The following is a 26,776-nucleotide window of genomic DNA, read 5'->3' as shown; positions in this document are numbered from 1 at the left end:
TCAATCCATTTTATCTCATTTTATTTGATTTTTATAATTTTTATAAATTTTTTAACAAAATACAATAAATAAATTAATTTTTTTAAATATCAAAATAATAATATTTTAAAAATATTTTATTCAATTTTTAATTTTCATCTCAACTCACTATCTATACCTAACCTTATTGTTAAATTCAGTCTGTACAAATCTCGTATACACTTCTTTTAAAAAAAATTAAGGTTTATTATTAAAAACATTAAATTTATTGTTTCTTTAAAAGAAAATACATTAAAGTACGATTTAGATAATAAGTTGAATTGAAATAAAAGTTAAAAATAAAATAAAATATTATTATAATAAAATATTTTAATAATAATATTATTTTAAAATTTTAAAAATTAAATTATTTATTATATTTTAAATTAAAATTTAAAAAAATTATAATAATAAAAAATGAATCACTCTCACGATATAAACGGAGCGATTACTCTTTTCAAATTTAAATCCCAGTGTATTGGGGCTTCTTTTAGATGCGCGCTCTCTATGTACTTGAGGTGTACTACCTTCGCTTTTTATGGAAGTAAGTACGAATAATTAAAGAAGATAATTATGAGAAAAAAAACTTGGTTGCTTGATTTGGCTGGCTCTTCAACCAACTAACGATAGAATGCTCCAACCGCCACGGTCACAACATGTGGCTTCCAAAATTCAGAAAGCCTGCTGGTCGAGTACTACGAGAGGGTTCAACGCTGACTTAGATGAAAAAAATAATAAAATATAATATTATTAAAATATAATTTTTTAATCTTATTTTTATTTTAATATTTAAAAATTAAATTTTTTTAATATTTTATTTAAAAATTTAAAATAATTAAGGTAATTATATAAAATAAATTGAGAGTATTTTTAAATTCAAACAACGCCTAAATTTATATATAAATTGTTAAGGTGGGTAAGTGATTGGAGATTGGATATTCCAGGAGGTAGCTTTATTCTATCTTAACTGTCTTTATCATGCATTAATATCATAAAAAATCCTCCCAAGTGGTTTCTTTTATAATTATTATTGTTAATGACAGTTAATCTGTTATTTCATGATCACATTAATGTAGCGATGGAGATCGGACCACGTGTCTTGTGACAGTGACAATGACACTATTGGCTGATGGGCTTTGTGAAATTTTTCATGGAAGGACCAGTTAGATATGAAAAAATCTTCACAACCTCTTAATATCTCATATTCTATATTTTTTTTAATTTTTATTATTTTATTTTTTATTAAATATTTAATATATAAATAATAAATAAAAGAATTAAATTAATTTAAAACGAATAAATTAAAAAAAATATTAAAAAAATATTAAAAAATTAAGAAAAATTAGAATATAGAGTGTTGGGAGGTTGTGTAGCATTTTCCCTTAGATATACATGATTCTTTTCATTGTCGGCCGCCCATTCATGTCTACGTTAATTAATTTTCTAGTAAATAGTATATATTTCTTTTTTAAAAAAATAAAATTTATGTAAATTTTATATTTATTCATATTTTTATAACTGTAAACATTATTTTCTTGCATTTTTATTACAGATGCTTAACCATTTGGATCTGTTTCATGTCTCGACATGTGGTCACTTTTTCCGCCGACTTGTATTGTTTGTTCGGGACACGTGTCTAGCTGAAGATAGATTGAACCTGAAAAAAGATAAAAAGTGAAGACAGAAGAGGTTCCTTCTCGTGTTAATCAAACTGCTTTATGAGTCTTTGGAAGGTTTAACACATGATACTACCCGACAAGGTGGACGCACAGAAAGTAAGGTGTATAAACTGAACAGTTGTCCTTTGACTATTATCCTAATATTATAGGCCGGTGGCTGGCTGGCTAGCTCTGTCATCAATATGCCAAAATCATGAAAGGAGAAAGAACAAGAAAGTCTCTGGAAAAGATAATGGCAAGAAGATAAAAGGGGAAAAGTTCTAAATCTGCCGTCAACCTTTGTGTCCTGCACAATGGAACACCCTACCTTTTTTTTTTTTTTTTTTTTTTTTTAGGTTTGTTCATTATGGTTGTGGGGGTACTTGTGTTGAAAAGGGTTGATTTTCCTGTGATTATTTTGCCCCCACTTGCACATTTTGGTTGTTTATATTTTATATATATATATATGTATATATATTCCTACCCACTCCATAATGGAGATTAGACAATGATACATAAACATTAAACATCTTATTATAACAAATACATTGTTATAGGTCAGTTAGTTGTGTCTTCTTTATAACGACGTAACAACTCCACCTGCTGCTTCGTGTTTTTAGCCTTTTAAGACTCTGAGTTTCTTCTAAGAACATACCAAGTTGGTAATGGTTTTCGCTAGCTTTTGAAGAAAGACATATAGTCGGCGAATTAACCTCGATGCTGGGTTTCTGAAATGAAATTTTGAGAGATGTATTCAGAAAGAATATGGTGAGTAATGATCATTTTGGTGTTACAAGCCGGATTCTATGGTAATGGCAATCGTCCTATCTGTGATACTGCTTTTTGGGGGTGTGGTGCTCCTGGTTCTAATCCATGTTTGCATTGTTGGGATGGCATATGGTAGAGGATTCCCTCAAGGAACTGTAGTTGAGAGGAGCAGCACTGGAAGCACAAGCATGTCCAGGGACGACATAAACAAGCTTCCTTGCTATGATTACATAGCCAAAGATGTAAGAAGTAGCCCAGTGGATTGTGCAGTTTGCTTGGAGAATTTCAAGATGGGTGAAAAGTGCAGATTGCTGCCGATTTGCAAGCACAGTTTCCATGCCCAGTGCGTGGACGCATGGCTTATGAAAACGCCCATCTGTCCAATTTGTAGAACCTGTGCTGACTCTTGGAAGGGCGGTTCTTTTTCAGGTGAAGAAAGTAGATGTTTCAGCGATCTCAGTATTGAGTTGAGAGGGAGCCAAACAACAGGAAGTAGTCACCTCAGTGATATCAGGATTGAGTTAAGCGAGAGCCTGAGAATAGGAAGTGACCGTCATAGTGACATTGGCACAGAATTACTCGGAGAAAACAAGACAGTGGGAAGCAGCCATTTGGATAATGCTGGGATTGAATCAGGAGATAACCAATTAACAAATATAGGTGGGCGTGATCAGCTGAGTTCCAATCCCTCTCCATCTCCTTTACCTTTGCAACCCGATCATGTATGAGATAGCAGCTTGAATTATTGAAGTGATCTGTACCGTTATAAATTTATAGAATTCAATGTCAAATTTGTGTTACTTTTTTTTTTTTTAAGAACTTTAATTTCCCTATCTATTATTAGCGTGTAAGTACAACTTAAAACTCTTTGATTGCATGGTAGATTTTCTGTTTGGTCCTTAGAAGACTCCGATGTTTGAGACAGGCCGTGACTGAAGATGGGCCTCGGCCCTTGAGATTCCTTATTCTGGATTAGGCTTCTTCTTTATTCGAACTGGGCTGCACTAATCTCGGTCCATACAGAATAAAAAAGTTGTGTTTTGAAACAACGGATTGGATCCAAAGAATGTAACGGCTGGTTGGATACAAAAGATTTTCGAAAGCCCGTGAACGAGTTAAGGTGAGTGTGGATGAAATAGCCTCTCATATCACGCACATTGACAAGAGAAGTGGGTTTTGATGGGATCAGTAATGGCTGCCATGATCACCTAGATTACCACTACGTACGATCTGCTTTTGATTATGTGTAATAGCAATAATACAGTCGTCCCCTGGTATTGTTGCGATGAAAATGGAGTCTCTAGGAGTAGCATTTATCACCCGTACGTGGAGAAATCTACCATCCCGACCTTGTAATGTGGATGTAGGTCTCTGTCTTATCCCACTATATATATATATATATATTTCTTTCTTCTTCTAATCAAGCATGCATAGATTATATAAAGTAATATATTACAAGTCTAAGGTGGATCCTTTTCACTATCTAGAAACAACAAACACCTAGAAAGTAAAACATAGGGTATATAACCAAAAATAGAGTTGGTTGTAACCCATTGCACCACCGCGTGCACACATCGATATGCTAATCGATGAATTTTAGCAAAATTCCACCTCTTATAATGAGAAGCTTAATGTCTTTAATGATGTGATCAATTTGCCAACTGGGAATGGCTCCCATGTTCTCCAAAGCGTCGATTACTATTTATGAGTCTCCTTCCAGGATTGCCAATTCTTGTTTCCTATGATATGCCATTTGTGTAGCTAAAAGAGCAGCCTTTGCTTCAGCTATCAAGGGGTTGGATGTGAGAACCTTTTTCGTCTTGATTTAAAAAATTTTTCCATTATGATCCCTACAGACTGCAAATGCCGTTGAGAAGGATTCTCTGACTGCCACATCAAAAGAGAAGCTTTGATGATTAAAGGGAGGACACTTCCAGCTAATGTTCTTGATTTGCTTTTTGTCTATCCACGCTTTCTTGTAATCCTGGTAGATTTTGTTCTGTTGTGTTTTTGCTGATTCAAGAGAGAATGAAATATGATTATGAAGTACATCATTTTTGTGCTTCCAAATGAAATCCAATATTATAACAGCAAATAACTGAAAGTGATGTTCTTCTTCTTTTCGCAGTCCCAACTCTTTGCCTGGAGAAATGATAATTTTGATCCAGTCCGCCATTGATTGAATTGGTATATTTTCCATCCTGAGTGGCCATGGGCTTTGAGACCCCAGAATCTTTGCTATAGGGCAGTTTATGAATAGATGTAAAGACGTTTCTTCTTCATTAGTGCAAAAAGGCATTCTTGTGGAAGAGTTGCTGGAATTACTTCTTTTATTCTTGATCTTGTCGGTAAAATATTCCATTGAAGTTCCCAAATTAGCAGCTTGTGTCTTTCATGAACTTTCATTTTCAATATGCTCTTGAAGATATTTGGATTGCAGACTTACTGAGCTTCCTCTTGATTGTCGATGATTGTTTGATAGACAGTCTTGACTGTGAATTCGCCTGAGGTACTTGAGGTCCAAGTTGCTTTTATTGGCTTTTGGAAAATGATGGCAATGGTATTTTTTGTATTTCTGCTATGCTTTCTTTATTAAACAGTTCTTGCATTTTTTGGTTGTTCCACGACCTAGGAATACCATAAATGATGTATGAGATTTTTAGTTGAGGATGAGTCTCTTCCATTCCTTGTATTGGCTTTGATTTGAAACTTCTTGTAGTGGGTATCCATGGTTCAGATCATATGTTGATCGACTTTCCATTGTGAATCTGATAGCACCTTTCTTTTTTTAGCGTGTCTCTAGTTTGCAAGATTCCTTTCCATAGACCCAAATCTGATTGTTTCGAAGTAGTTTCCCAGAAGTTTGAGCTTTTGATATATTTTATTGATAAAATTTTGTGCCAAAGTCTACTTTGTCCTTTACTCATTTTTCATCCCCTATTTGCTAGCAGCACTTGGTTCATATTTTCCATTTTTCTGAGTCCAAGTCTTCCCAAGGCTTTTGGTTGACATATTGATTTTCAAGATTTTAGGGTTAAATTATGGCTTTTGTTTTTCGGGAAGCCCCACCAAAAATTCTTAAAACTTGTATCGAATGCCTTGCATATCAGTTTCAGAAGTTTGAAAGAAGACATGAAATAAGATGGGATGGTGCTTACAACCGATCTGATCAACACTGTTCTACCAGCTTGAGAGAGTAGATTTATTTTCCAACCTTCCAATTTCTTTTCCACTTTGGTAAGCAACTCTTTGTAATCTTCATTTTTTTCTTTGCTGAAAGAAGTTGGGAAATCTAGATATTTCATTTTGGCTGAGGAGGATTTGTATGGAAGCCATTGTTTAATTGTTGTGCAGACTTCTTGGCTTGTGTTTCTTGTAACGAAGATAGAGGATTTTGGAATATTTACTTTTTGGCCTGATCATTGTTGATACTTTTTTAGGCTCTCAGCTATGGTTCGTGCACTTCTTTCTGTTACTTTTGTAAAAATAATTGTGTTATCCACAAAGAGTAAGTGGGAAACTGGTAGACTGTTCATGCTTATTTTAACTCATTCCATTCCACCTTGTGCTTTAGTCTTTAGAAGCATCCTTGATAATATTTCTGTTACCAAAATAAATAAGAAATGTGAAATTGAATCATCCTGTTTTAGTCATTTTTAGTCTTTGAAGAAATCTCTAGGATAACCATTTATGAGAATAGAGAAAGATACTATCATGATACATTTTTTGAGTAGATTGATCCAATTCGTGCAGTATCCCAATTGTTTCATTAGTTTTTCTACTTTTTTTTCTAGTCCATTAGTTTCTCTAGTTACCATTACATAAGTGCATGTATGGTAACCTTCAAGAATATTATGCAATCATGGCACGCATGTCAAAGACCCCTTTTAAAAAATATATAAAAAATAAAAGTTTTACAAGTACCATTCGATCAGCCTCCTAAAAAAATGTGTGGAGGTCGGATTCTATAGCCAATACGTACGTAGTTTACCAAATGGTGTCGTGTCCCAGCTCTGATCGACTAAATGAGTGGCGGATGGTTGGGGCAAGATAAAGAGACCCCTAGCTAGCTAGCACCCGGCTACGTCCATTTCTGGAGACATGTACGTACGTACTCTGGTAAAATTGTGTGGCTTAGCATGTTATGCTTGCAACTTGATCAAGATACTCCGGATATTCAAGTATTATAAATGAGACGGATCGAAATCGGACGGATCCCTTCAGTGCGGCTAGATAATTTATAGCCACTCGAATCTAGTTTGTTGTCATAACTTGTTTACCCAGCTAGCTGCCATGCCAACTTTGTACGTAATTGATGTCAGTTGGCCTTTCCGTCAATAATAATGCATTCTTGGATCGACGCATGCAAGCAGTACCAGTACTGACATTGATCTGTGCCATATGGAACTCACGTAATATTTATATATATAATGCGATTCCTACGTTTCTGTACGTCGCTTCTAGACCATGTACTACTCTTGACTCAAGAAAACAATTATTTTAGTAGAACATTTCAATTTATTTTATTTAATTATTATAATTTTATCTAATTTTTATATAAAATATAATAAATAATTTAAAATTAAAGTTTGAGTAAAATCATGCCTTTGTGTGAAATCATGTTAAATTTTATTAACGATTCCTTAAATTGGCTGTGAAAGTACTGATCATTTTACCTGTCCGATCGAGGTGTTTTATATAAGATGATGGTATTTTAACTCATGAATCCACTCGATCTCTTAATTATAAAGTCTCTTAACGTGACTCATGATTTAATTGGAGTCTACCCATCTTCATGGATATCATGAAATGATAATAAAAAATAATAATTACAATCGTGAGTATGCAAGCGCAACATAATTATTTAAAAATAAATAAATAAATATAAGACTCACGTGAAAAAATTAATTTTTAATAAAAAATAATATTTTTTAAAGTGACTGTACAACACTTACACACTCTACGACTATATATAAAATTACTCATAAGAGATCTTAATTTTGTCTAGCAATCCAATGCTCTATATGTTACTTATAAATATATATACATGCCAAATTGCCAATTTTCCGTTTTTGTCAAACACCATGGTGCAGTGGAAGTCAACAAACCTGTCAAAGAGCTTGAGGTACGTACCTTAATTAAGGCATCGTTTGATTACATAGATAAGATTAGATGTTTTGAATAGTAATGAATAACATATTGTTATAATATAATTTTTTAATATTAATTTTGTATTAAAATTTAAAAAAATTAAATTATTTATTATATTTTGTATAAGAATTTAAAAAAATTATAATAATGAATTGAAATGAGATGAAATGAGATTTTTGGTTTTGGTTAAGCAAGCGGGGCATAAATGTTTAATATACTTAATAATATCTTAAGCATTTTATAGTGTGATTTTTACAATCGCCACTTTTGTATATGATTCAAAGTGACTCAACTTATTCAACCTGAATTTATTAGAAGCTTAACCGCTGTATTTTAGTATTTATTTTTCATTTGGCCACACACACACACATGTTATTGGTTCAATCGATCGATATCAGTAGTTCATGCTTAAAACCCATTTGATTATTTTAATATGGCTTTGTCATCAAACTAAGCACTGAATCAAATCTGCACATGGACTTTTAAGTATAGTTAAAACCCAAACTAAGCATAAAATTAAAAAAAGAAATAAGGATGGTTGATTTGTTAAAACAAATGTTTTGCAAATGGGTTTTTAAACTCGCTAGGTAGTTGGCATTTCAAACTTCTGCCAAAAACGCGGGCTTGGATATTGATGTCGATGATACTGCGCGCGTGCATGGTCCATCCTACTGTGGGGCCGGGCCACGAGCCTTCTGGAACATGATACTGTTTTTATACAGTACATTAATATATTTATTATTCTATTTAAATACAAATCTATGTAAAGTAAAATTTGTGGATGGTTCTGGAAATGATAAAGTAAAATTTTTCTATATTATATCACGGACCACCAGTTCTATATATGCGAACTAGTCATTAATAGTAGACCAGCGCAGCGACATCTAACCAGGGAGACGGACAATTGCGATCCATTAAAGCTGTGTGAAAGAAGAAGAAGAATAAGAAATTAGTCATGAGTTTCAACCCTTCTGATGATGCAGAACCCCGCCATGTGGTTCTCTTTCCTTTCATGTCCAAAGGTCATACCATTCCAATCCTCCACCTAGCCCACCTCCTCCTCTGCCGCCGTCTCGCCGTCACCATCTTTACAACCCCAGCCAACCGTCCCTTCATCGCTCAGTTTCTATCGAACAGCTCTGCCTCCATTGTCACCCTCCCCTTCCAGGCTCAGAACGTTCCCGGTCATGATGATATCCCTGCTGGTACCGAGAGCACCGACAAACTTCCCTCAATGTCCCTCTTCCATTCATTTGCACTCTCCACCAGGCTCATGCAGCCCGACTTCGAACGAGCCCTCGAGACTCTTCCGCGTGTCAGCTTCATGGTCTCTGATTGGTTCCTCTGGTGGACTGCAGAGCCTGCCTCCAAGTTCAACATCCCAAGGTTTATATTCAGTGGGATGTGTTATTACGCTCCGACTGTTTGCAGAGCTGTAATGATAGAGCGGCTTCTATCTGGACCCCAGTCAGACGATGAGTTGGTAACTGTGACAACTTTTCCATGGGTTAAAGTCACTAGAAATGACTTCGAACGGCAATTCAGGGCGGAGCCCAGTGGTCTGGAACTTGAGTTCACAATGAAGATTATGCTATCGGCAACGAATTGCCATGGTATTATAGTCAACAGCTACTATGAGCTTGAGCCTGTGTTTGCTGATTATTGGAACCTTAACTGTTCACCTAAGTGCTGGTCCGTGGGGCCTCTTTGCCTGGCTGAGCTACCAAAGGCTCAACCGGAACGTCCTCACAAGAAACCCACATGGGTGCAGTGGCTGGACGAGAAACTTGACCAGGGGAACTCAGTTCTGTACGTGGCCTTCGGGTCTCAGGTGGAGATTTCGCCTGCACAACTCAAAGAAATAGAAATTGGGTTGGAAGAATCCAAAGTGAATTTCCTGTGGGTGATAAGAAAGATAGAGTCAGAGATATTCTCAGATGGTTTTGAAGAGAGAGTGAAAGATAGAGGAATTGTAGTGAGAGACTGGGTTGACCAAAAGGAGATTTTGATGCACGAGTGTGTCCAGGGGTTTCTTAGCCACTGTGGGTGGAATTCTGTTTTAGAGAGCATATGTGCTGGGGTGCCAATCCTTGCTTGGCCCATGATGGCAGAGCAACATCTTAATGCAAGAATGGTGACGGAGGAAATAAAGGTCGGATTGAGGGTTGTGACCTGTGATGGGTCAACGAGAGGGTTTGTGAAGAGTGAGGGGTTAGAGAAAACGGCGAGGGAGTTGATGGAGGGAGAGATGGGGAAAGGGGTGAGGAAGAAGGTGAAGGAACTTGCAGAAATGGCCAAGAAGGCTGTGGAGGAAGGTGGATCTTCCTGGAGGACTTTGGATTTGCTCATTGATGAGATCACATGCATGCAGTAGGAAGGCCAAGACGAGCGCTAGCTGTATAATTCAGAAACTGAAGGCTGTCATTATTTCATGTTATCTAGCTTTTGTTCCTAATTACGATTGCTGATAGATATGGAAGTTTTTTTTATATCCATTGAGTGTGTAACCCTTTAAAAGGGTAATGCCTTCATCAAGTACTGCTGGATGAATATATATAGGAAAATTCCTCTTATCATCCTCACACTTCACACACCATACTTATTTTAATTTTTATATTATTTTTTCTATAATAAATATGTAGTGTGTAGATGATAAATACAATAATTTAATTAGTTTAATAAGAATAAAATGAAATAAAAAATAAAAAAATAAAAAATATTATTTTAATATATAAAGTGTGTGATGTGGGATGATGTGTAACATTTTTCATATATATATATATATATATATACGAGTAGAGGGAACGTCCTTTGGACGTTTGCCCGGGGGGAGGGTGGCGGAGGGGGCATAATTTGTATACTAACCATATATATATAGAGAAATTATTCTCATAAGCTATTATTTATCATTACACACCATACATCCTATAAAAAACATCTATATATCTTATAAAAAGTACCCTTACACTCTATGAAAAAGTTAGAAATGTATGGTATGAAATTAAATAGTGGCTGATGCATATCAGTTCTCATATATATATAATAGAAACAAACGTCCAATGGACGTTTGCCTAGTAAAGGCAAAATATAAACATTAAATTTTCCTATGAAAGCAAATAATAGTATAAAAGAAAAACACAATAATTGTATTAAAATAATTATATACTTGAGAAATTGGAACATAACAAGTTGTCTTCTGTAACAATAATAGATTGTGGTACCAAAGACATGAACCGTGGTCGAAAGCCTGACGTACAACATTCACTGCTAAATTAACACAAAATGATAAAAAAATATATTCATTACAATACAATATAAAGGTTTTGGTATTAAAGTTGTAAGAATTTAGAACATAGGAAATTACTTTATTTTAATGTAATCAAATATATGGTTTTTAATATGCAATATCTTTTCCTTTTTCGTGATGGGCTCATATCTCGTATTTACGTTTATTTTTATTGAATGACGATTTTATTTAATATAATGAGTAGCTCTCTTGTTTTAAAATTCAACATGTTTCTCGTTGTATTGTTTTATGATTTTTAAGTTGTGTAATTTAAATAATGTGTTTTCTTGATATTAATCATTATTTTCATTTAAATTATACTCTAGTTTTAATTATTTTATTGTTAGAATTTAATTATTTTATTTTATTAATATTTAGTTGTAATGTTTTTATTTGACTTTTATTTATTTTTATTTTGTCTTTTCTTTTGTTGGATCCTTTATTTTCGAACTGGGTTTGTTTTGAGTGTGTTTTATTTCATTTTTGGGCCCAGCCCGTTTGGAATTAGAAGCCCAGCCCATTGCACCAGCGCATCCCTCTCTTTTTCCCCTTAACGGCGTTGTATTGGCCATTAGCCCTTAGGGCTTTAATTCTTTCATTTCTTCTTCCTCCAGTCGCACGCTTCCTACATTCTTTCTTCTTCTTCTTCGTTTATTTCCTTTTCTTCTCCTCGGCCACACGATAGCTTATGCTTCTGCTTCTGCTTCTCCATTTCTTTCAGTTTCTTCTTTCTTTTCGTCCCCCTTGCTGCACCGCTGCTTCCTTCTTGTTCTTCTTTGGTTTTTCTCTTCTCTTCATTCTCTTGGACTGGTTGCTTCTCTTCTTATGGTAATTGTTTTCATTTTCTTTTGTGGTTCTTTTCTTCTCTTATTCTACTATTAGACCTTGCTTCTTCTTCTTTCTTTTGCTTTTATTTTCTTTCCTCTGTTTTCTCCATTGTAGGTCCATGCCGTGAAGCTTCATGCTCGGGATCTCCTCTCTTCAGTTTCCTCTCTTGTTTTCCCTTAGTATTTTCGTGATTCATTTTGTGGTTTGATTGTTTTTGGTTCTTGCCGTGACTGCCATCCCCAGCCCTCCACCGAAGCTTCCCCTCTCCCCTGCTGTCGATGTGCTCCGTCCCCCTCACAATAGTTGACAAACGAAGAATAAAAAGTAACAGAACGTAATTTAGGATTACAAGCAGGGGTAAAATTGAAAAAAAAATATTAGATAAAAACACTGTAGAAAGTGGATTCGCACTTTATATATAAGTATAGATATAGATATATTAGAGGTTGAAGTATATTTTGACAAAATTAAAAAAAAAAAAAAACGATTCATGACGTTATTTGAAGATATCTAATTTTGGGATTCCATTAAAATTAGACATTTGGTGCCACCGGTACTATTGAAGGTTAAATACGCTTAAACTGCTATCATCAGCCATTACATTCGATCACTTTCCTTCATCATGAGCATGGCCTGTGAGAGTCGCTTGGTTATACAGAATATCTTATCTTATTTTATTTTTATAATTTTTATAAATTTTTACATAAAATATAATAAACAATTCATTTTTATAAATTTTTAAAACAAAATTAACATTAAAAAAATTATATTATAATAATATTTTATTCAATTTTTAACAAAATATTTTATCTTGTCTATATAATTAAATGAGACCAGTTATCATGATCGATCATCATCATCATGACAAAATATGGTATGAAAACAACTCTTTAGACAAACCTGGAAACAGGGTTCTAGCTAGCTAGCATCTCTAAGAGCATTGTTATTAGATTATGCATATGTAAAGGACAATTTTGATGAATATAAGATGAATTTAGATTTTGACTATTTATAACAAATCTTTACATTAAATTATCTATCTATAGATTTACTTGGTATATAGTAAATACTAAATTTACTTTTTACTCTTTATTTATTGTAGATCAAAATTAAAAACTTTAAATATCTATAATCCGATTGGGCTGGATTTTTTCTTTAAAATTTAAAAAGTGAGATAATTTTATATATGGATAAAAATGGGTAAGAATGCTCTAATATTGCAATGAAAGCCAGAAAATTAAGGGATCTCTTGCGTGCAGCTTTTCCGTACCCTTAAAAATGTACAGTTCTTCTAGGGAGCCCGCCGTGGCCTCAGCTAACGTGGCTGTAAGCTAGGTCAGCCGATATTATTATGTGAATTCGATCTTTGAGATATTGAATACAGCCACGCCAGCCGATGTTATTATGTCAATCCGATCTTTGAAATATGAACAATAAAGCCGACGCCGCGTCCAAAAGAGCAGAAATAAAAGCAAGAAAAATACGAAGAAGCCGACCAACCAACGGAAATCAAAACTAATGCTATCCGAAAGAAAAATAAAACTAGAACAAACTGAACGGAATGAAAAGCTCTACCCAGAAAATAAAAACAAGAAAAAAATGTAGAAGCCGCCGCCGCCGCCGCCGCCTAGGAAGAAAATAAAAACTCAGGAAATAAAAAAATGAAGAAGACAGAGCGAAAAGGGAATCGTGGAATGTTGGACTATGGAAGGCGAAGAGAGATCTATCTGCGGCTTGGAGAAGATGAAAGTGAATCGTGGGATTTGAATTTTGAAATGCGTTTTGGCGAAGAGAGAGTGTGGGGAGAAGTCGTGGGGTTTGAAATGAGGATGGAGACGAGGACTCCTTCGAAGAGCCAAACCAACTCCAAGGAAACGAAACGACTCCGTTTTATTTTTTCAATTATTAAATAAAAAAATATCAATATATTTAAAATTATTTTCTTAATTATTAAATAAATAAAAAAATTAACGGTACACTGTAACTATACACTATAGGCGGCACAGTAATATTTTTCTAATTATAATCCTAGCTCGAACGGTACTGTTGCAAAAGCCAGCTAGGTAGCTAGGGGTATGTACGTGCATGGTGTAGACTTCCTTGCATCTTTATTAAATACTTGTGCAGGAAACGGAGGCAGCCTTAAAACACTACTTGGCTCGGAAAAGGCTTAATATAATAATTCGTTTTAGTTTTTGAATAAAGTTATGTATAGTTATTTTTACGTATTTTTTATATATTTTATTAATATAATTAGTTAAATTAATTTTTTTAATACATAATCAATTATATCATTAGAGTGTATAAAAGAATTCATAAAAATGATTGCACATAATTTTTTTTTAAAATTTTGAAAAAAAAAAGATTACTTGAATATGGAAAACATTAAGGCCACCGCTGGTCTAATTTTTTTTTATTTTTTTTTTTAATGATTAAGAAATTTTTTTAATATTATTATAATTTTTTTATATTTTTTAAAATGTTTAAAACTATTAAAAAATATTTGAAAAAAAAAATTATTTTTTTCGCCTAACGGAGCCATCAACTGTGCCTATAACACCGTCCCTTAAATATATAATATTTCTCTTTTCTGCGAAAGCAACTGATCTTTTACTAATTATCATATATATATATATATATATAATATTATATATGCGCACGCGCACCCACAAATGGGCACAACTATATATTCTCACATGTAATGTTAACGACGTTGCATGCTGATTATGGCCATGCGAAATAAGTTCTCATTTGACTATATAATAAACTTTCGATGATTTAATCATTATAATTTTTTAAATTTTTAAATAAATATAAAAAATAATTTAATTTTTTATAATTATAAATAAAAAATAATATTACAAAATTATAATATTATAAAAATATTTTATTTAATTTCCATCTATCTTTACAAGAAAAGGGACTTAAGTTTCTCTTTTTCACTTTTACGTAATTTGAAAATCAAATATTTTTCGTGTAGCGTGAAAGTAATATTCGTGTGGTTACTCCTTCCAAAAATAAAATCCGCTTGGTTCAGCTGCAGCAGATAGGAAATTAAATTCGATAGGTAATTGGCATTTCAAACGTTTGCCAAAAACGCATGGATTAGGACTCTTCATCCGAGTTTTAGACTGAATATCTCGATATACCCGATCTGAAACTCAAATTTTAAATCCGGATTAGATTTTGGACCGGGTATATTTGGTTATGACTCGGTCCAGAACCCAGGTGAATTTGATTTTGTTAAAACCCGAAAATTTGGATTTCGGGTTTATCTGATTTTTTTTTTTTTTTTGGATTCTTGCTCTACGCGTTTCGATCCGATTTTGTTTTTTCCGTGAATATATTTGTTGAGAGTGTTTTGCTTTTTGATTTGGAATTTTACAGAGTTAATGGTTAAGCTTGGTGAGTTCTGTGGCTATTCCGTTACTCTGAGGTGTTAGTCACCGGGCGGAGATTTGGAAACTCTAGTTTCAATCGCCTCCGATGAAGATTTGGCCAATATTATTGAAGAATACGATCGAGCTCCGTCGTCGGTGTCCCATTCTCCAAAAATCAGAGTCGTCCTTTCACCGCCGAAATCTCTCAAGAAAATCTCCCCTCCTACATTGACTACTCCCAGAGTCGTCGATCCTCCCTATGCGTATGGATCTTCCGCTCGTATCGGCCGGTTTGTTGAAGAACTCAAGGGCATATCACCTCTTCCCGCGTACTCGAAATTCTTCTGAAAAAGCTTATCGCTGGGGCATATCACTTCTGTATCTGTATTCCTGGGGTGTTCCTCACTGCAATTACTTGCGTCGGGACCCCAAAATATAGAAACGTATCAAGGAAATTACACACCAAGCTAAGATAAATTGAGGGTGTCATTTCGACTGGAGAAGCCAGTGTTTACACGACTGATAGGGCTGTACACCAAACTGATAAACCGGCCTAAACCGACGGAGACCGACCGCTGGAGGTCGGAACCGGCGAAGAACCGGTCGGCGTTTGAGTTAAAAATATAGGAACTGACATCGGTCGGTTCGGTTCGCTGTTCAACCCTAGGGAAAACCGCTGAATTGGCCGACGTCAGCGATAACTTTTTTGTTTGTTTTTTTTGTTTTTTTTTTGTTTTCTACCTGTAAAGAAACGACGACGTTTCACTCATTAAAGTGAAACGACGTCGTTTAATTCCGTTGGATGGGAAAAAAAATTTTAAACCAAACGGCGCCGTTCCAAAATTGCATTAAACCAACTTGCCCCCTTCCTTCTTCGTCAAGCTCTAGGGTTTCGTCTACCAGAGCTTCATTGCACTCCCATGGCAGAGTCGCAGATGCTGCTCTTCCGTCCCAAACGACGCCGACGGCGGACCTAAGACCGCGCCAACGCTAGTCGAGACCGATGGAATCGGTTCTCTCTCCCCCAGTCGATCGGTTTCGGCCGATTGTAAGCAACGTTTTCCCACGTCGGTAGGGTTTTGGTTTGACGCCAAAACCGACACCAATGCATCGGTTTACACCCCTAACGACTGATGAGGGAGAGAGAGAAGCAGCGGTGGCTAGGGTTTCAGAATCTCAGATGAACGAGAGAGAAGGGGGGAGGAGATATGCAACCGGGGGGGGGGGGAAACATAAATGAAACTGGGTATCGAGTTTTTAAGTCCTGTGTTTATTGATTATTGGAACCTTAACTGTTCACCTAAGTCCTGGTCCGTGGGGCCTCTTTGCCAAGCTGAGCTACCAAAGGCTCAACCGGAACCACACAAGAAGCTCACATGGGTGCAGTGGCTAGACAAGAAACTTAACCTAGGGAACTCAGTTCTGTACGTAGCCTTTGGGTCACAGGTGAAGATCTCACCCGCACAACTCAAAGAAATAGAAATTGTTGAATCAACCCAAGTGTAAATGCAAAGGATGCATAGTTGCTGCACATACACCGTTCGGTGTTTTGTTTTGTTAGGCACCAATTGCAACCACCAAAACTCACATGATTTCTGCAGCAAATTGCTGCACCGAAATAAATTGCAAGCTGCTCTCTCCTATAAATAGGAGAGAGCTCAGTTGTGAAATATATGCAGTGGGAGAAGTAAATAGAGAGGAAGAGAGTACGTGAGAGAGAGATAGAAATTTGTAGAGTTTTTGTAAATCTCGTACAAATTCTATAAAAAAGGTTCTAGTGAATATAGGTAATTTACTGAACCACTTAAATATCGTCTTGTGCAACAGAAATTGGTTTGGAAGAATCCAAAGTGAATTTCCTGTGGGTGATAAGAAAGATCGAGTCAAAGATATTCTCAGATGGTTTTAAAGAGAGAGTGAAAGATAGTGAGAGACTGGGTTGACCAAAAGGAGATTTTGATGCACGAGTGTGTCCAGGGGTTTCTCAGCCACTGTGGGTGGAATTCTGTTTTAGAGAGCATATGTGCTGGGGTGCCAATCCTTGCTTGGCCCATGATGGCAGAGCAGTATCTTAATGCAAGAATGGTGACGGAGGAAATAAAGGCTGGATTGAGGATTGTGACCTGTGATGGGTCAACGAGAGGGTTTGTGAAGAGTGATGGGTTAGAGAAAACGGTGAGGCAGCTGATGGAGGGAGAGATGGGGAAAGGGGTGAGGAAGAAGGTGAAGGAACTTGCAGAAACGGCCAAGAAGGCTGTGGAGGAAGGTGGATCGTCCTGGAGGACTTTGGATTTGCTCATTGATGAGATCACATGCATGCAGTAGGAAGGCGGAGGCGAGCGCTGGCTGTATAATTCAGAAACTGAAGGCTGTCATTATTTCATGTTATCTAGCTTTTGTTCCTAATTACGATTGCTGATAGATATGGAAGCTTTTTTTTATTATCTATTGAGTTTGTAACCCTTTATAAGGGCAATGCCTTCATCAAGTACGTACTGGATGAATATATAAGATGTTGAAGGATATTTTGACAAAAAAAAAATAAAAAATACGAGTGACGTTATTCTGGGATTCCATTAAAAGATATGATATGGAATATATAAGGTGTAGGCACGAACGTACGCCTGTGTTGATCTTCACAGGTAGTGATATATATCCAATGTGGCCAATCCATTGTTCTCCTTCTAATCAATGATGCCTCCAGAGCTCTGATCGATCGGGAAATATTGATCTGATCGAGCCTTTCACTTCCATTAACACAGTCTTTTTTGTTTCAATTCAATGATAATGAAGCATGCACACTTTATCAATGCTTTCTTTTTTTAATGTTTCTTTTTCCGATCTAACCTATAGAATCTTAGAGTCGATCAAATTCAATACCTTTTCAAAAGTGAGAAGTTTGTAAATCTCTAAAGTGACTTGATGATTTGACACGATATATTAGATTATAAAGTTATTTTTAATAAACGTATTATACATGCCATGTATGTATTCTAAGCATTGTACGTAAATAGTAGGCGTCCTCTACAGCTTTCTTGAAGCTAGCAGCAGCAAGGGCATTTAGAGATCACAGTACTTAAGTTGTTACAATGAGATTAAACCCCATGCATCCTCATGCAATGCATGCAGGAGTAGACAAATTTAGAGATTTCGATCGGGCTTGAGTGCTTTTTGACAAAAATCAATTTCCAGCTTGTTGAGCTGTCATGCTAGCAGATTATTTAACAACCCAAGTAACAGTCATCAAGTTTTACCAAATTACCAATGATAACTAGCACTGTGGAAGTGCTACTCCTGCATTCATAGAATCTTGTAGTGCCTTTAACCCTTTCTCCTCCCAAATTTGGATTGGTACTTTCACCACTGTCCACAACGTAATTCATAAAAAATGACGAGATCAAGCAACACAAGAACCAGATATCTTAACTTTGTACATCTTGTTACCAAATCCCAGTCATCATATGATAAATTCCCGTTATCATAGCCTAATAAGTCTTCACATTCTCATTTCTAAAGTGTCACAATGCACCTGCAAAATGAGTCTTCTAAGGACTGGTCGAGCTTATCACCTTCTGAAAGGATTTCCCTTCGTGTTTGTACAGAGCAATTGAGGTTCGATATTTGCAAGTGCATTGTGACTGAAGAAATGAGAAAGTGTTCATTCTAATCTACCGTTATAACTTACACAAGATCTATAATAATAATTAAAAACAAAATTTTTTTAACCATTTTGTTGTTAGGGCCGTTGGCTCATTTGTTCAATTTTTTTATGGGTTCTGGTACTGACTAAACCTCCTCTCGATCTACAGAGAAATCAGGTTCATCTGGCTTAAACAGCTGGGGCATCTTTAAGCTGGTAGAAGCAGGATCACCTATGAGATCTTTCTGGTTAGCACCTCTTCTTGTATTTGCAGCAAACTTCGATGCCAGGATTGTGGCACCAAGATGCTGGAAATTGTTTTCGTTGTTCCTTGATGATCTCTCACCCTCAAAACTCCTATCTGCTATATCATCATTGAAGTTGCTCTCTTGGTCAGGGACTGACATATAGTAGAGGCTCTCCTCCCTATTCAAGTGATTTATCAACTTTTTCTTCCAATATCTTCTCCAAGCAGCTTGTATGAAGCAAGCACCCCACGTCCTCCATTGATGGGAATAGTACCTGAATGCATGCTGAAGTTTCTTGCTGTGAAGGCGCTTGAACTGACTTGCAACAAATTTGAGGTCCTCAGCTCGAAGGGCAAAAGCTTCAACTTCAGTAAGGGCTCTAACAGTTTGGGTTGAAGAAGGAAGGTTTACGCTAGAGTTGTGCATTAAGGCCCATGTCAGTAATTCCTCACCGCAGAAGTCACCCGGCCTGAGGGTGATGGAATTGAAGAACCCGAATCTTCCTCCATTAGTTGTTGAGCTCTCCAGTTGTCCTCTAATGATAAAAAGCATCTCATTTACTGGATCACCCTCTCGAACAAAGTAGGTGCCTTGTGTGTTCAAGGATGAGATAAGGCGTTCGCATATGGCATCAAGAAGCTGGTCATCCATTTGTGAGAAGAATGGTACCTGCATAAGAAAGAATGACATTTTCAAAATACAAAAAAGTAATTCCGAAGTAAGAAACCAAATTTCCAACCATCTAAATCCCATCATGTTAGGAGGAAAATGGTGACCAAGATTAATTCTGGCATTAGACATACACGGCGAACGAGGGCAAGACATAAATGCCGTTGAATTTCACGACGGAGGTCTAGGGGTAATGAAAGCAATATAGATTCTTCATTAACTCCTCTTGTGGCCAGCCATTTATACTGAACAAACCTAAGAACTCGTTCTTGCAAAGCTGGAGGTAACTGGCGATGTCTCATCCACTCTTCCGTATCTCTTTTCTTAATCCTCCATTCTTCTAGTCTTATCGTATTTGATTGTAAATATGTCTTCACCAGAAAGAAATACCTCATTAATATTTGATTGTAAATTAGCAGTAATATTTGCAACAGATACAACTACCAAAACACCTATCAACTTAATTATGATTCTTACACCATCAAAATTGGCGAATATTCAACATTTTAAAGATAATTAGGTTAAAAGAGATTCTAGATGATCAACACAAGAACATCAATTGAATACCAGAAGGAGATAGAATACAATATATACCTGCATATTGCCAATAAAAAACGAGAATAGGACTAAACCGAGAATGGATAGAAAAATGCAAAATAATGTCTCCCCAAGAAACGTGGTCGTCTCCAAAGTCTGTCCATATGAACTGCATATACAAATTAAGGGTATATCATCAGTTGAGTACGAGGAGTACTATGCCTATTATCTTGTAATTAATGGCTATAAGAGATACGAGGATAAGAACATGATTGCAGATAATACAAGCTATAATAGGGAGTAAGATCATCTGCACAGCCCGTTTTCCCAGATAACTTTTAACTAAGATTACTTCAAAGAGTTTTGCTACATTCAAACACAGTTGTGCATTAATCTGTATACCAATACTGATTTATTCATACTTAAAATTTAAATTAACACTGTTTTCAATAAAATCTACTTTTTGACCAATCACATCATATTGGTGCACAGATTAGTGCACAATTATGCTTGCAACTATATTTTTCCTACATCAAAACAGCATATATTGACTAGCTGGTATTGTGTCCCTGGAGTCCCCACTGAGTTCTGCTGATGTACGGTACCATATCAGATATAATTAAACAATACTGATTAACTAAATAATTTATCTAGACTCCACGAAATTGTTAACTATCAATATGTCAGCATTTACCAAGTACCAAAACCTTCAGTTAAGAAATGATACCTTAGATTTCGTAAACCCCACCAAAGACAATATAAGAACTTCTCAATAAAACGTGAGGAAGCAACATCATTGGTAAAAGCATCAGCAAACATTCCAAACTTGAAACTGATATCTTTGTTCTTCGCATCACAATTGGCAAGAACGTGAGTGATATTCAACCAGTACTGTCGTTCAGCTCGTCCCAAACTATTACAATCTAAATAACTAGGGAGGCAAGGCAGAACTCCTAAGGCATTCTCCTTTGCACACTCAACGTTCCAGCAGGAAAACTGTCGCCCTAAGGATGATAGATACCAGACAGCTCCTAATACCTGCAACAGTAGTGAATGAGCATCATAACCATTGAGATTTAAAGACTACTCAAAATTAAGAGAGGTGGCCTGGAATATGCTTACATGACTAGCTAGTACGTAAAGAAGGAGATTGTACGCAGCTCCTGCCCAAGCCGTCTTGGCGACAACCCCAGTAGTTTTTATAATACGCTGGTTCAAGGGGAAGATAAGAAATAGTCTAGGAACATATTGTATAAGAACAAAAAGGGCAAGAGTGTTGTTGGCGTGATCAACTCTGGAGTTTCGTGTTGCTGGAATCACTAACCAGATGACAATCTGCAAAGAAAAAATTAAGACACAAAGTCCTCAACCCTAAACATAACAACAACATCGCTAAATAATAAGGCACAAAGGTTCTAGTTGTCAGAAGATTGATAAAATGACCATTCTTCTCGGTTTACGTTTTAAGGATAGGTGATACATTATTACGAGATTAAAAGCAAGAGTATAAATTTCAAACCATGACTCTGCTCTTGGTTATTTGGTTTAACAAATTTCTCTAATAAACTTTTTTTTTGGCTTGAGAACTCCCAATGATCAACTATGCTTTCTAATTAAATTTTTGGGACTTACAAGAATATATCAATATTAATTAAATCTATCAATACGTGCGAGTGGAGGAGGTGAACCTCTAAAACTTGTGGCTTAAATTGAACTAGTACCAAAACACATTCATCAAAATAACATACATACATATATAACACAAAACAACAGTCTGTCGTAAACGGGTAAATAACTCTGAAAGGTCCAGAAATTAAGCCTATGAAGGCCCTAGCTTTCTCGAATTGGCTCAAATTGTTGAATGCAAAATTTCAAATATTGAGAGAGGAACGAAACTTGGACATGCCTGTGGTATAGGAAGCAATGCAGCGAGATCGACAATGAAGTCCGACTTCAAGTAACGCATGGCGATTTCCCTGGCATCCATAACCAGCTCGCCCCGCCCAAAAACCCTAGACGTCGGGGCAACAAACGCGGTCCGGAACTTCAAGATCATATGCATCAAGTAGAAAAGATCGGTGACGGAACGGAAGAGAGTGACGAGGATTCCCAAGCCTGTTTCGGTGGTCAAGCAAGCAGGGCCGCTGACGGATGGGAGGTAAAAGTAGAGAGGATCGATGAAGAGGGCGAGAAGACAGGTGAGGAGGAAGATGTGGTTCCAGTGGGTGACGATATCGCTGCCCGGGTCGAGGATTTGGTAGCGCCATAGAATGTGGTGGGCCTCGTGGTGGTCCTCGGTCTCGGTGGCGAGTCGCCTGAAGTGGCGGAACCTTGAGGCTGACCTGGAGATTATTCTATTCATCTTCCATGGCGGAGTCCGGTGTTCAACGGATTCCGCAGCGACGATAGATAAGAGGTGAAGAAGAAGAAGAATAAGAAGGGGTCAAAGGGATAGTTATGGGATTGTTGAGATTTACGGGTGAAAGCGATGAAAGCGGAAAGGACGTGGGGCTGCAACCAGCCAGCAACATGGTAGTTAGCGCGGGAAGAATGGGTAATTTGGTTTTGTTTGGTTGTTAGGAAAATTAGTCGAATCATTCCCGAAATGACCATTAGATGCTAAATGGGTTTGGGCTTCGTTCTCTTCTTTTTATGAACCGGATGTTCGGTTTTACGTACAGGCCTTACCCGGGCCTATTATCACCTCATTTTTACCCGATAATAAATTATCATATATGCTTTAGTTCCCAATAGATTTTAAAAAAATGCTTTACATCTCAAAAAATTTTGGAAGGATTCTGTTAAGACAGTTAATATATTCATCTTGATTTAAAATTGAAATGAGTCTCTACTTTCTCTCAGGTCACTTCTACTTATTATATTATCAAGGATGCTGAAATATTTAAAGATAAATTTATAAAAAAAGAAGTTGATAACTAAGAAGAATATGCTTCTTCTTTATTTCCAACAGTTTCAGATATGGTTGCTTCTATAAAAACACTTAAAATGACTTGTCAACGTATAAAAATATACTTGGATGCAATATTTTCAACATATTTTTTAAAAACATACTTAGCACTTTTGCATTCAATGAGTAATAAAAATTTTTTATTTAATAAATTACTTTGAAATTTAGAAATGCATAGTACTATAGATTCTTAGTCTCAAGAAGATTTAAAAAAAATAAATTTATAAAATGATGTGATTTGATATAGTATGTTAGATTGTTAAGCTATATTTATTGTAAAATAGATCTAACGTATTATATAAAATCAGGACAATTTATTTAAAATAAAAGAGTACATAAAAGTATTTTTGACCTTTTAATTTATTTAAAAAAAAAAAAAAAAAGACTTCTGCGTGTGTCATCTTGCAAATTTGACTGGATGACATGAACGATTCACCTTGAACGTGGTCAGAAATCCATCACTTGACAACTGTGCTTCTGCTTTCTGGTGTATGTTAACGAAGCTTTAAACCAGAAATCTATATATGTAAAGAAAAGAAAAAACTGGATCAGAGTGGAAGTTTGGGGATCTGTCAGAACAGAGCATAGTAAGCATTGGAGATCTGGTAAGGAGGATCTCTATTCCTGAATGAATTATTGTATCACATTTTACGTGGGGGGCAACTTCCAATTAATGTGGGTTCTTGCAGGGAAGGTGCATGCAGAACTAGGTTTATTAATATTTTAAGGCCCTAAGGGTATATATTATTTGAATCAGATTGCCTTGTGTAGGAACAGAATAAAACCCGGATTCAGTGGACTGGCTTCAACCTTCATTTCTATTATAAAATTCTGTGTATCACTCAGCTTATCATCATTTTTGTACACTCTTTTGGATATTCTTTTCTTTGTTTTATCTCAGGATCTCTTGGGGATCCTTGTTTTGTTTGTAGGTAGAGCTAGCATCTCAGCTAACGTGTTGCCTGTGTTTCCTCTTCTCATGAATTCAGCAATTTCATCGTAGCGCCAATATGTGCGTGCATGTAGGGCATATGGGCATCCCACTCTTTAAGATTCCAAAAACCAGAACACAGACAAGAAGAGGATAGGTGGATGTAGGGCATATGGGCATTAGCTATGTTATGTAGTGGAGAAATAGTGATCCTTTCACAAATGATGGCCGATTGACATTATTAGAGTTTGTTAATAATTTAAAATAAGTGATGGTTTTACTTAGTATCAGAATAGAGGTATCGAAGAATTTTAATTCTACGCTCTATTCAATTTAGGCCTAATTTAAATTCAGAGGTAAAACACAAAGTACCCTTATTTTCGTACAAACAGATATGTGCGTATCCAAACGTGCATTTAAAGTGTGTCTATCCCATCTTGAATGTGTTTGATAATGTTTCATTTCTATTCACTAAGGTGACAACTCACTGACCAAAATACAGAGACATGAGGCTCATCTCTTTCCTCTCTCATCCCACTCCCTTGTTTGGACTCTTCTTTCCCAGAGTGTCTGTCGTCCTTCCTTCCCTGCTCAAAAAATATGGATGGGCAAACGTCAATGAAATAATGGGTTCGGGAAAAATTACCGTACGGAATTTTAAAATCTCCAATTGATCATAATTAGAATGATGTATGGTATAGTAAAAATTAAGATTTTTGAGAATTATGGAATAATCTAAATTTTGAAAAAAATAATCATATTAATTTTTCAATTTAAATATGTTAATGGGTATTTAATTTATTAATTGATATTAATTAATAGAAAATATATTCATAAATATAAAAATTCTATATGCAGTCATTTTTGCATCAAAACAATATAATAATTAATATGTAATAATTCTATGTGCAGTCTTATAAATAGTACTTCCAAACACTATGCAATAATTAATAGGGCCTATCATTTTATCAAATCGAAAAAAAGAAGTTAAAGTTATCTTATCTTATTTTTACATCCAAACAAACAAATTTTTAAAAATCAAACTCATTTCATCTTAACTCAAATATCTCATTACTATCAACAAATCATCTCATATCACCATTGACCTTAAACTTTTGGAACTTCTTTCAATTTCTTAAAGCTTCCCTCACATTCACCTTTGTCTTGTCTTAACTTTTATGTCATCATTACAATTAAAATCCCTTCAACACTCTACATATCTTAAGAAACAATTATTTTTAATTGATAAATGAGAAAATAAATTTATAAATAATATTCAATCATTAAACACACAAACTTCTATATTTATAAATATGCAATAATTGATGAAACTCATCACTTTATAAATTTTAAAAAAAGTTAAAATTATCACATCTCACTTTTATATCTAAATGTATAAATTTTTAAAAATTAATTAATCTCATCTCACTTTACTGTATTTATATATCTTATAATATTCACAAACTATCTCGTTTTATCTTATTATCCAAACGAATTCTTAGACTTTTGGAACTTCTTCAATCAGGTTGTTTGCTTCCCTCACCTTCATCTTTCCTCTACAGATCATAAGAAAAACAAATATTTTAAATTGATAAAGAGAAGGAATTAATATTATTAGTGAAAGAAAAATTTTATACATCATACTATTATTTCACTTGCATTCCATTAAATAAGATGTGACACATTTACTATCATTAAATGATCATTTATTGCATATTTTTTTATCATTAAATAATGATAAATACGTCACATCATATATAATAGGATGTAAGTAAGATGATGATGTGGCGTATAATATTACTCATAAGTGCTTTTAGAATATTAAAAAGGTAAACAAAATTAAATGGACTTGATTTGGAGGAAATCTTTATTTATACGGTATCCATAATCCATCTTTATATTATTCTCTCAATTTGTAAGCTAACAATTCCATACCCTTTTGTCTGCTCCAATTTTCTGTGTCCAGATGCCTTGGTGAGCATAAACAATTAGATAACCAACGGCTACGGCTTTGAAAACCTCTCCACTCTGAGCTTCTTCTTATCATACAGCTAATACAAAAGGTCCGTCCAAACTGAATTCATTGCCATTCAGCAGCAAGTGTTTCAGATTTTATGAACTTCAGCGCTAAAGACGTTATTTTCAATGCACAGCTTAAAGATCACGATGGAATAAAAGCTAGCTTAAATAATTAAGAGTTTAATTAGGTAGGTGAGCTTAGGCAAGTATGTTAGAAGCATACAGCATCAGTTAACATCATGAATACCCAACTTTTTTAAAAAGATAATTACAAAAATCCTGCTTTACGCCAAATGGATAGATTTGAATATTTGATTGATAGCCAGGATTTTGTCTTTCTAAGAAGTTGTTTGGTAGCTTAGCCAAGTTGTTTGATTGATATCCTGCTCCTTTTTTTTTTTTGGGGGGGGGACATCCTGCTCTTAAGCCTGTTATGTAGAGTCATTTATATGAACCATTGATTTTTGTTTTTGTTTTCGTGATTAAGTGACCATTTAATTGAATTAATTGTGGTCCACTTCTGAGAAAATATCCGTGTTAAGGCTTGTAATCTCAATAGGAAAAGTTGCTTTCAGTCACCAGTGACTGAGAGAGAGCGAGAGAGAGAGAGAGAGAGAAGCGTCGAAAGAATTTCTTAAGTGCCTGCTTGGTTTACAGAGCACACCCTCGACTTTC

The 26,776-nt window shown here is 35.4% G+C and overlaps 3 protein-coding genes across 3 annotated transcripts; 2 read left to right on the top strand and 1 right to left on the bottom strand.

The window, feature by feature from the left end:
* The first annotated feature begins 2,073 nt into the window (after positions 1-2,073).
* LOC122303389 (RING-H2 finger protein ATL43-like) lies at positions 2,074-3,235 on the top strand. The gene has a single exon (XM_043115160.1). The coding sequence runs from the start codon at positions 2,483-2,485 to the stop codon at positions 3,170-3,172; it is 690 nt and encodes a 229-aa protein (XP_042971094.1). The 5' UTR covers positions 2,074-2,482; the 3' UTR covers positions 3,173-3,235.
* A 5,185-nt stretch (positions 3,236-8,420) lies between these two features.
* Positions 8,421-10,171, top strand: LOC122302563 (UDP-glycosyltransferase 90A1-like). The gene has a single exon (XM_043113871.1). The coding sequence runs from the start codon at positions 8,551-8,553 to the stop codon at positions 9,967-9,969; it is 1,419 nt and encodes a 472-aa protein (XP_042969805.1). The 5' UTR covers positions 8,421-8,550; the 3' UTR covers positions 9,970-10,171.
* Positions 10,172-18,507: 8,336 nt separating this feature from the next.
* LOC122303213 (cyclic nucleotide-gated ion channel 18) lies at positions 18,508-22,708 on the bottom strand. The gene is made up of 6 exons (XM_043114863.1): positions 22,090-22,708; positions 21,306-21,518; positions 20,911-21,221; positions 20,241-20,352; positions 19,781-20,017; positions 18,508-19,646 (listed from the first exon to the last, which is right to left on the bottom strand). The coding sequence occupies exons 1-6, from the start codon at positions 22,543-22,545 to the stop codon at positions 18,876-18,878; spliced, it is 2,100 nt and encodes a 699-aa protein (XP_042970797.1). The 5' UTR covers positions 22,546-22,708; the 3' UTR covers positions 18,508-18,875.
* Between the last annotated feature and the right edge of the window lie 4,068 nt (positions 22,709-26,776).

The sequence above is a fragment of the Carya illinoinensis genome, chromosome 3 (assembly GCF_018687715.1).
Source record: "Carya illinoinensis cultivar Pawnee chromosome 3, C.illinoinensisPawnee_v1, whole genome shotgun sequence".
Classification (NCBI taxonomy): Eukaryota; Viridiplantae; Streptophyta; class Magnoliopsida; order Fagales; family Juglandaceae; genus Carya; species Carya illinoinensis.
The sequence above is the reverse complement of the archived record's forward strand: the minus strand, read 5'-3'. Positions and strand labels throughout refer to the sequence as shown.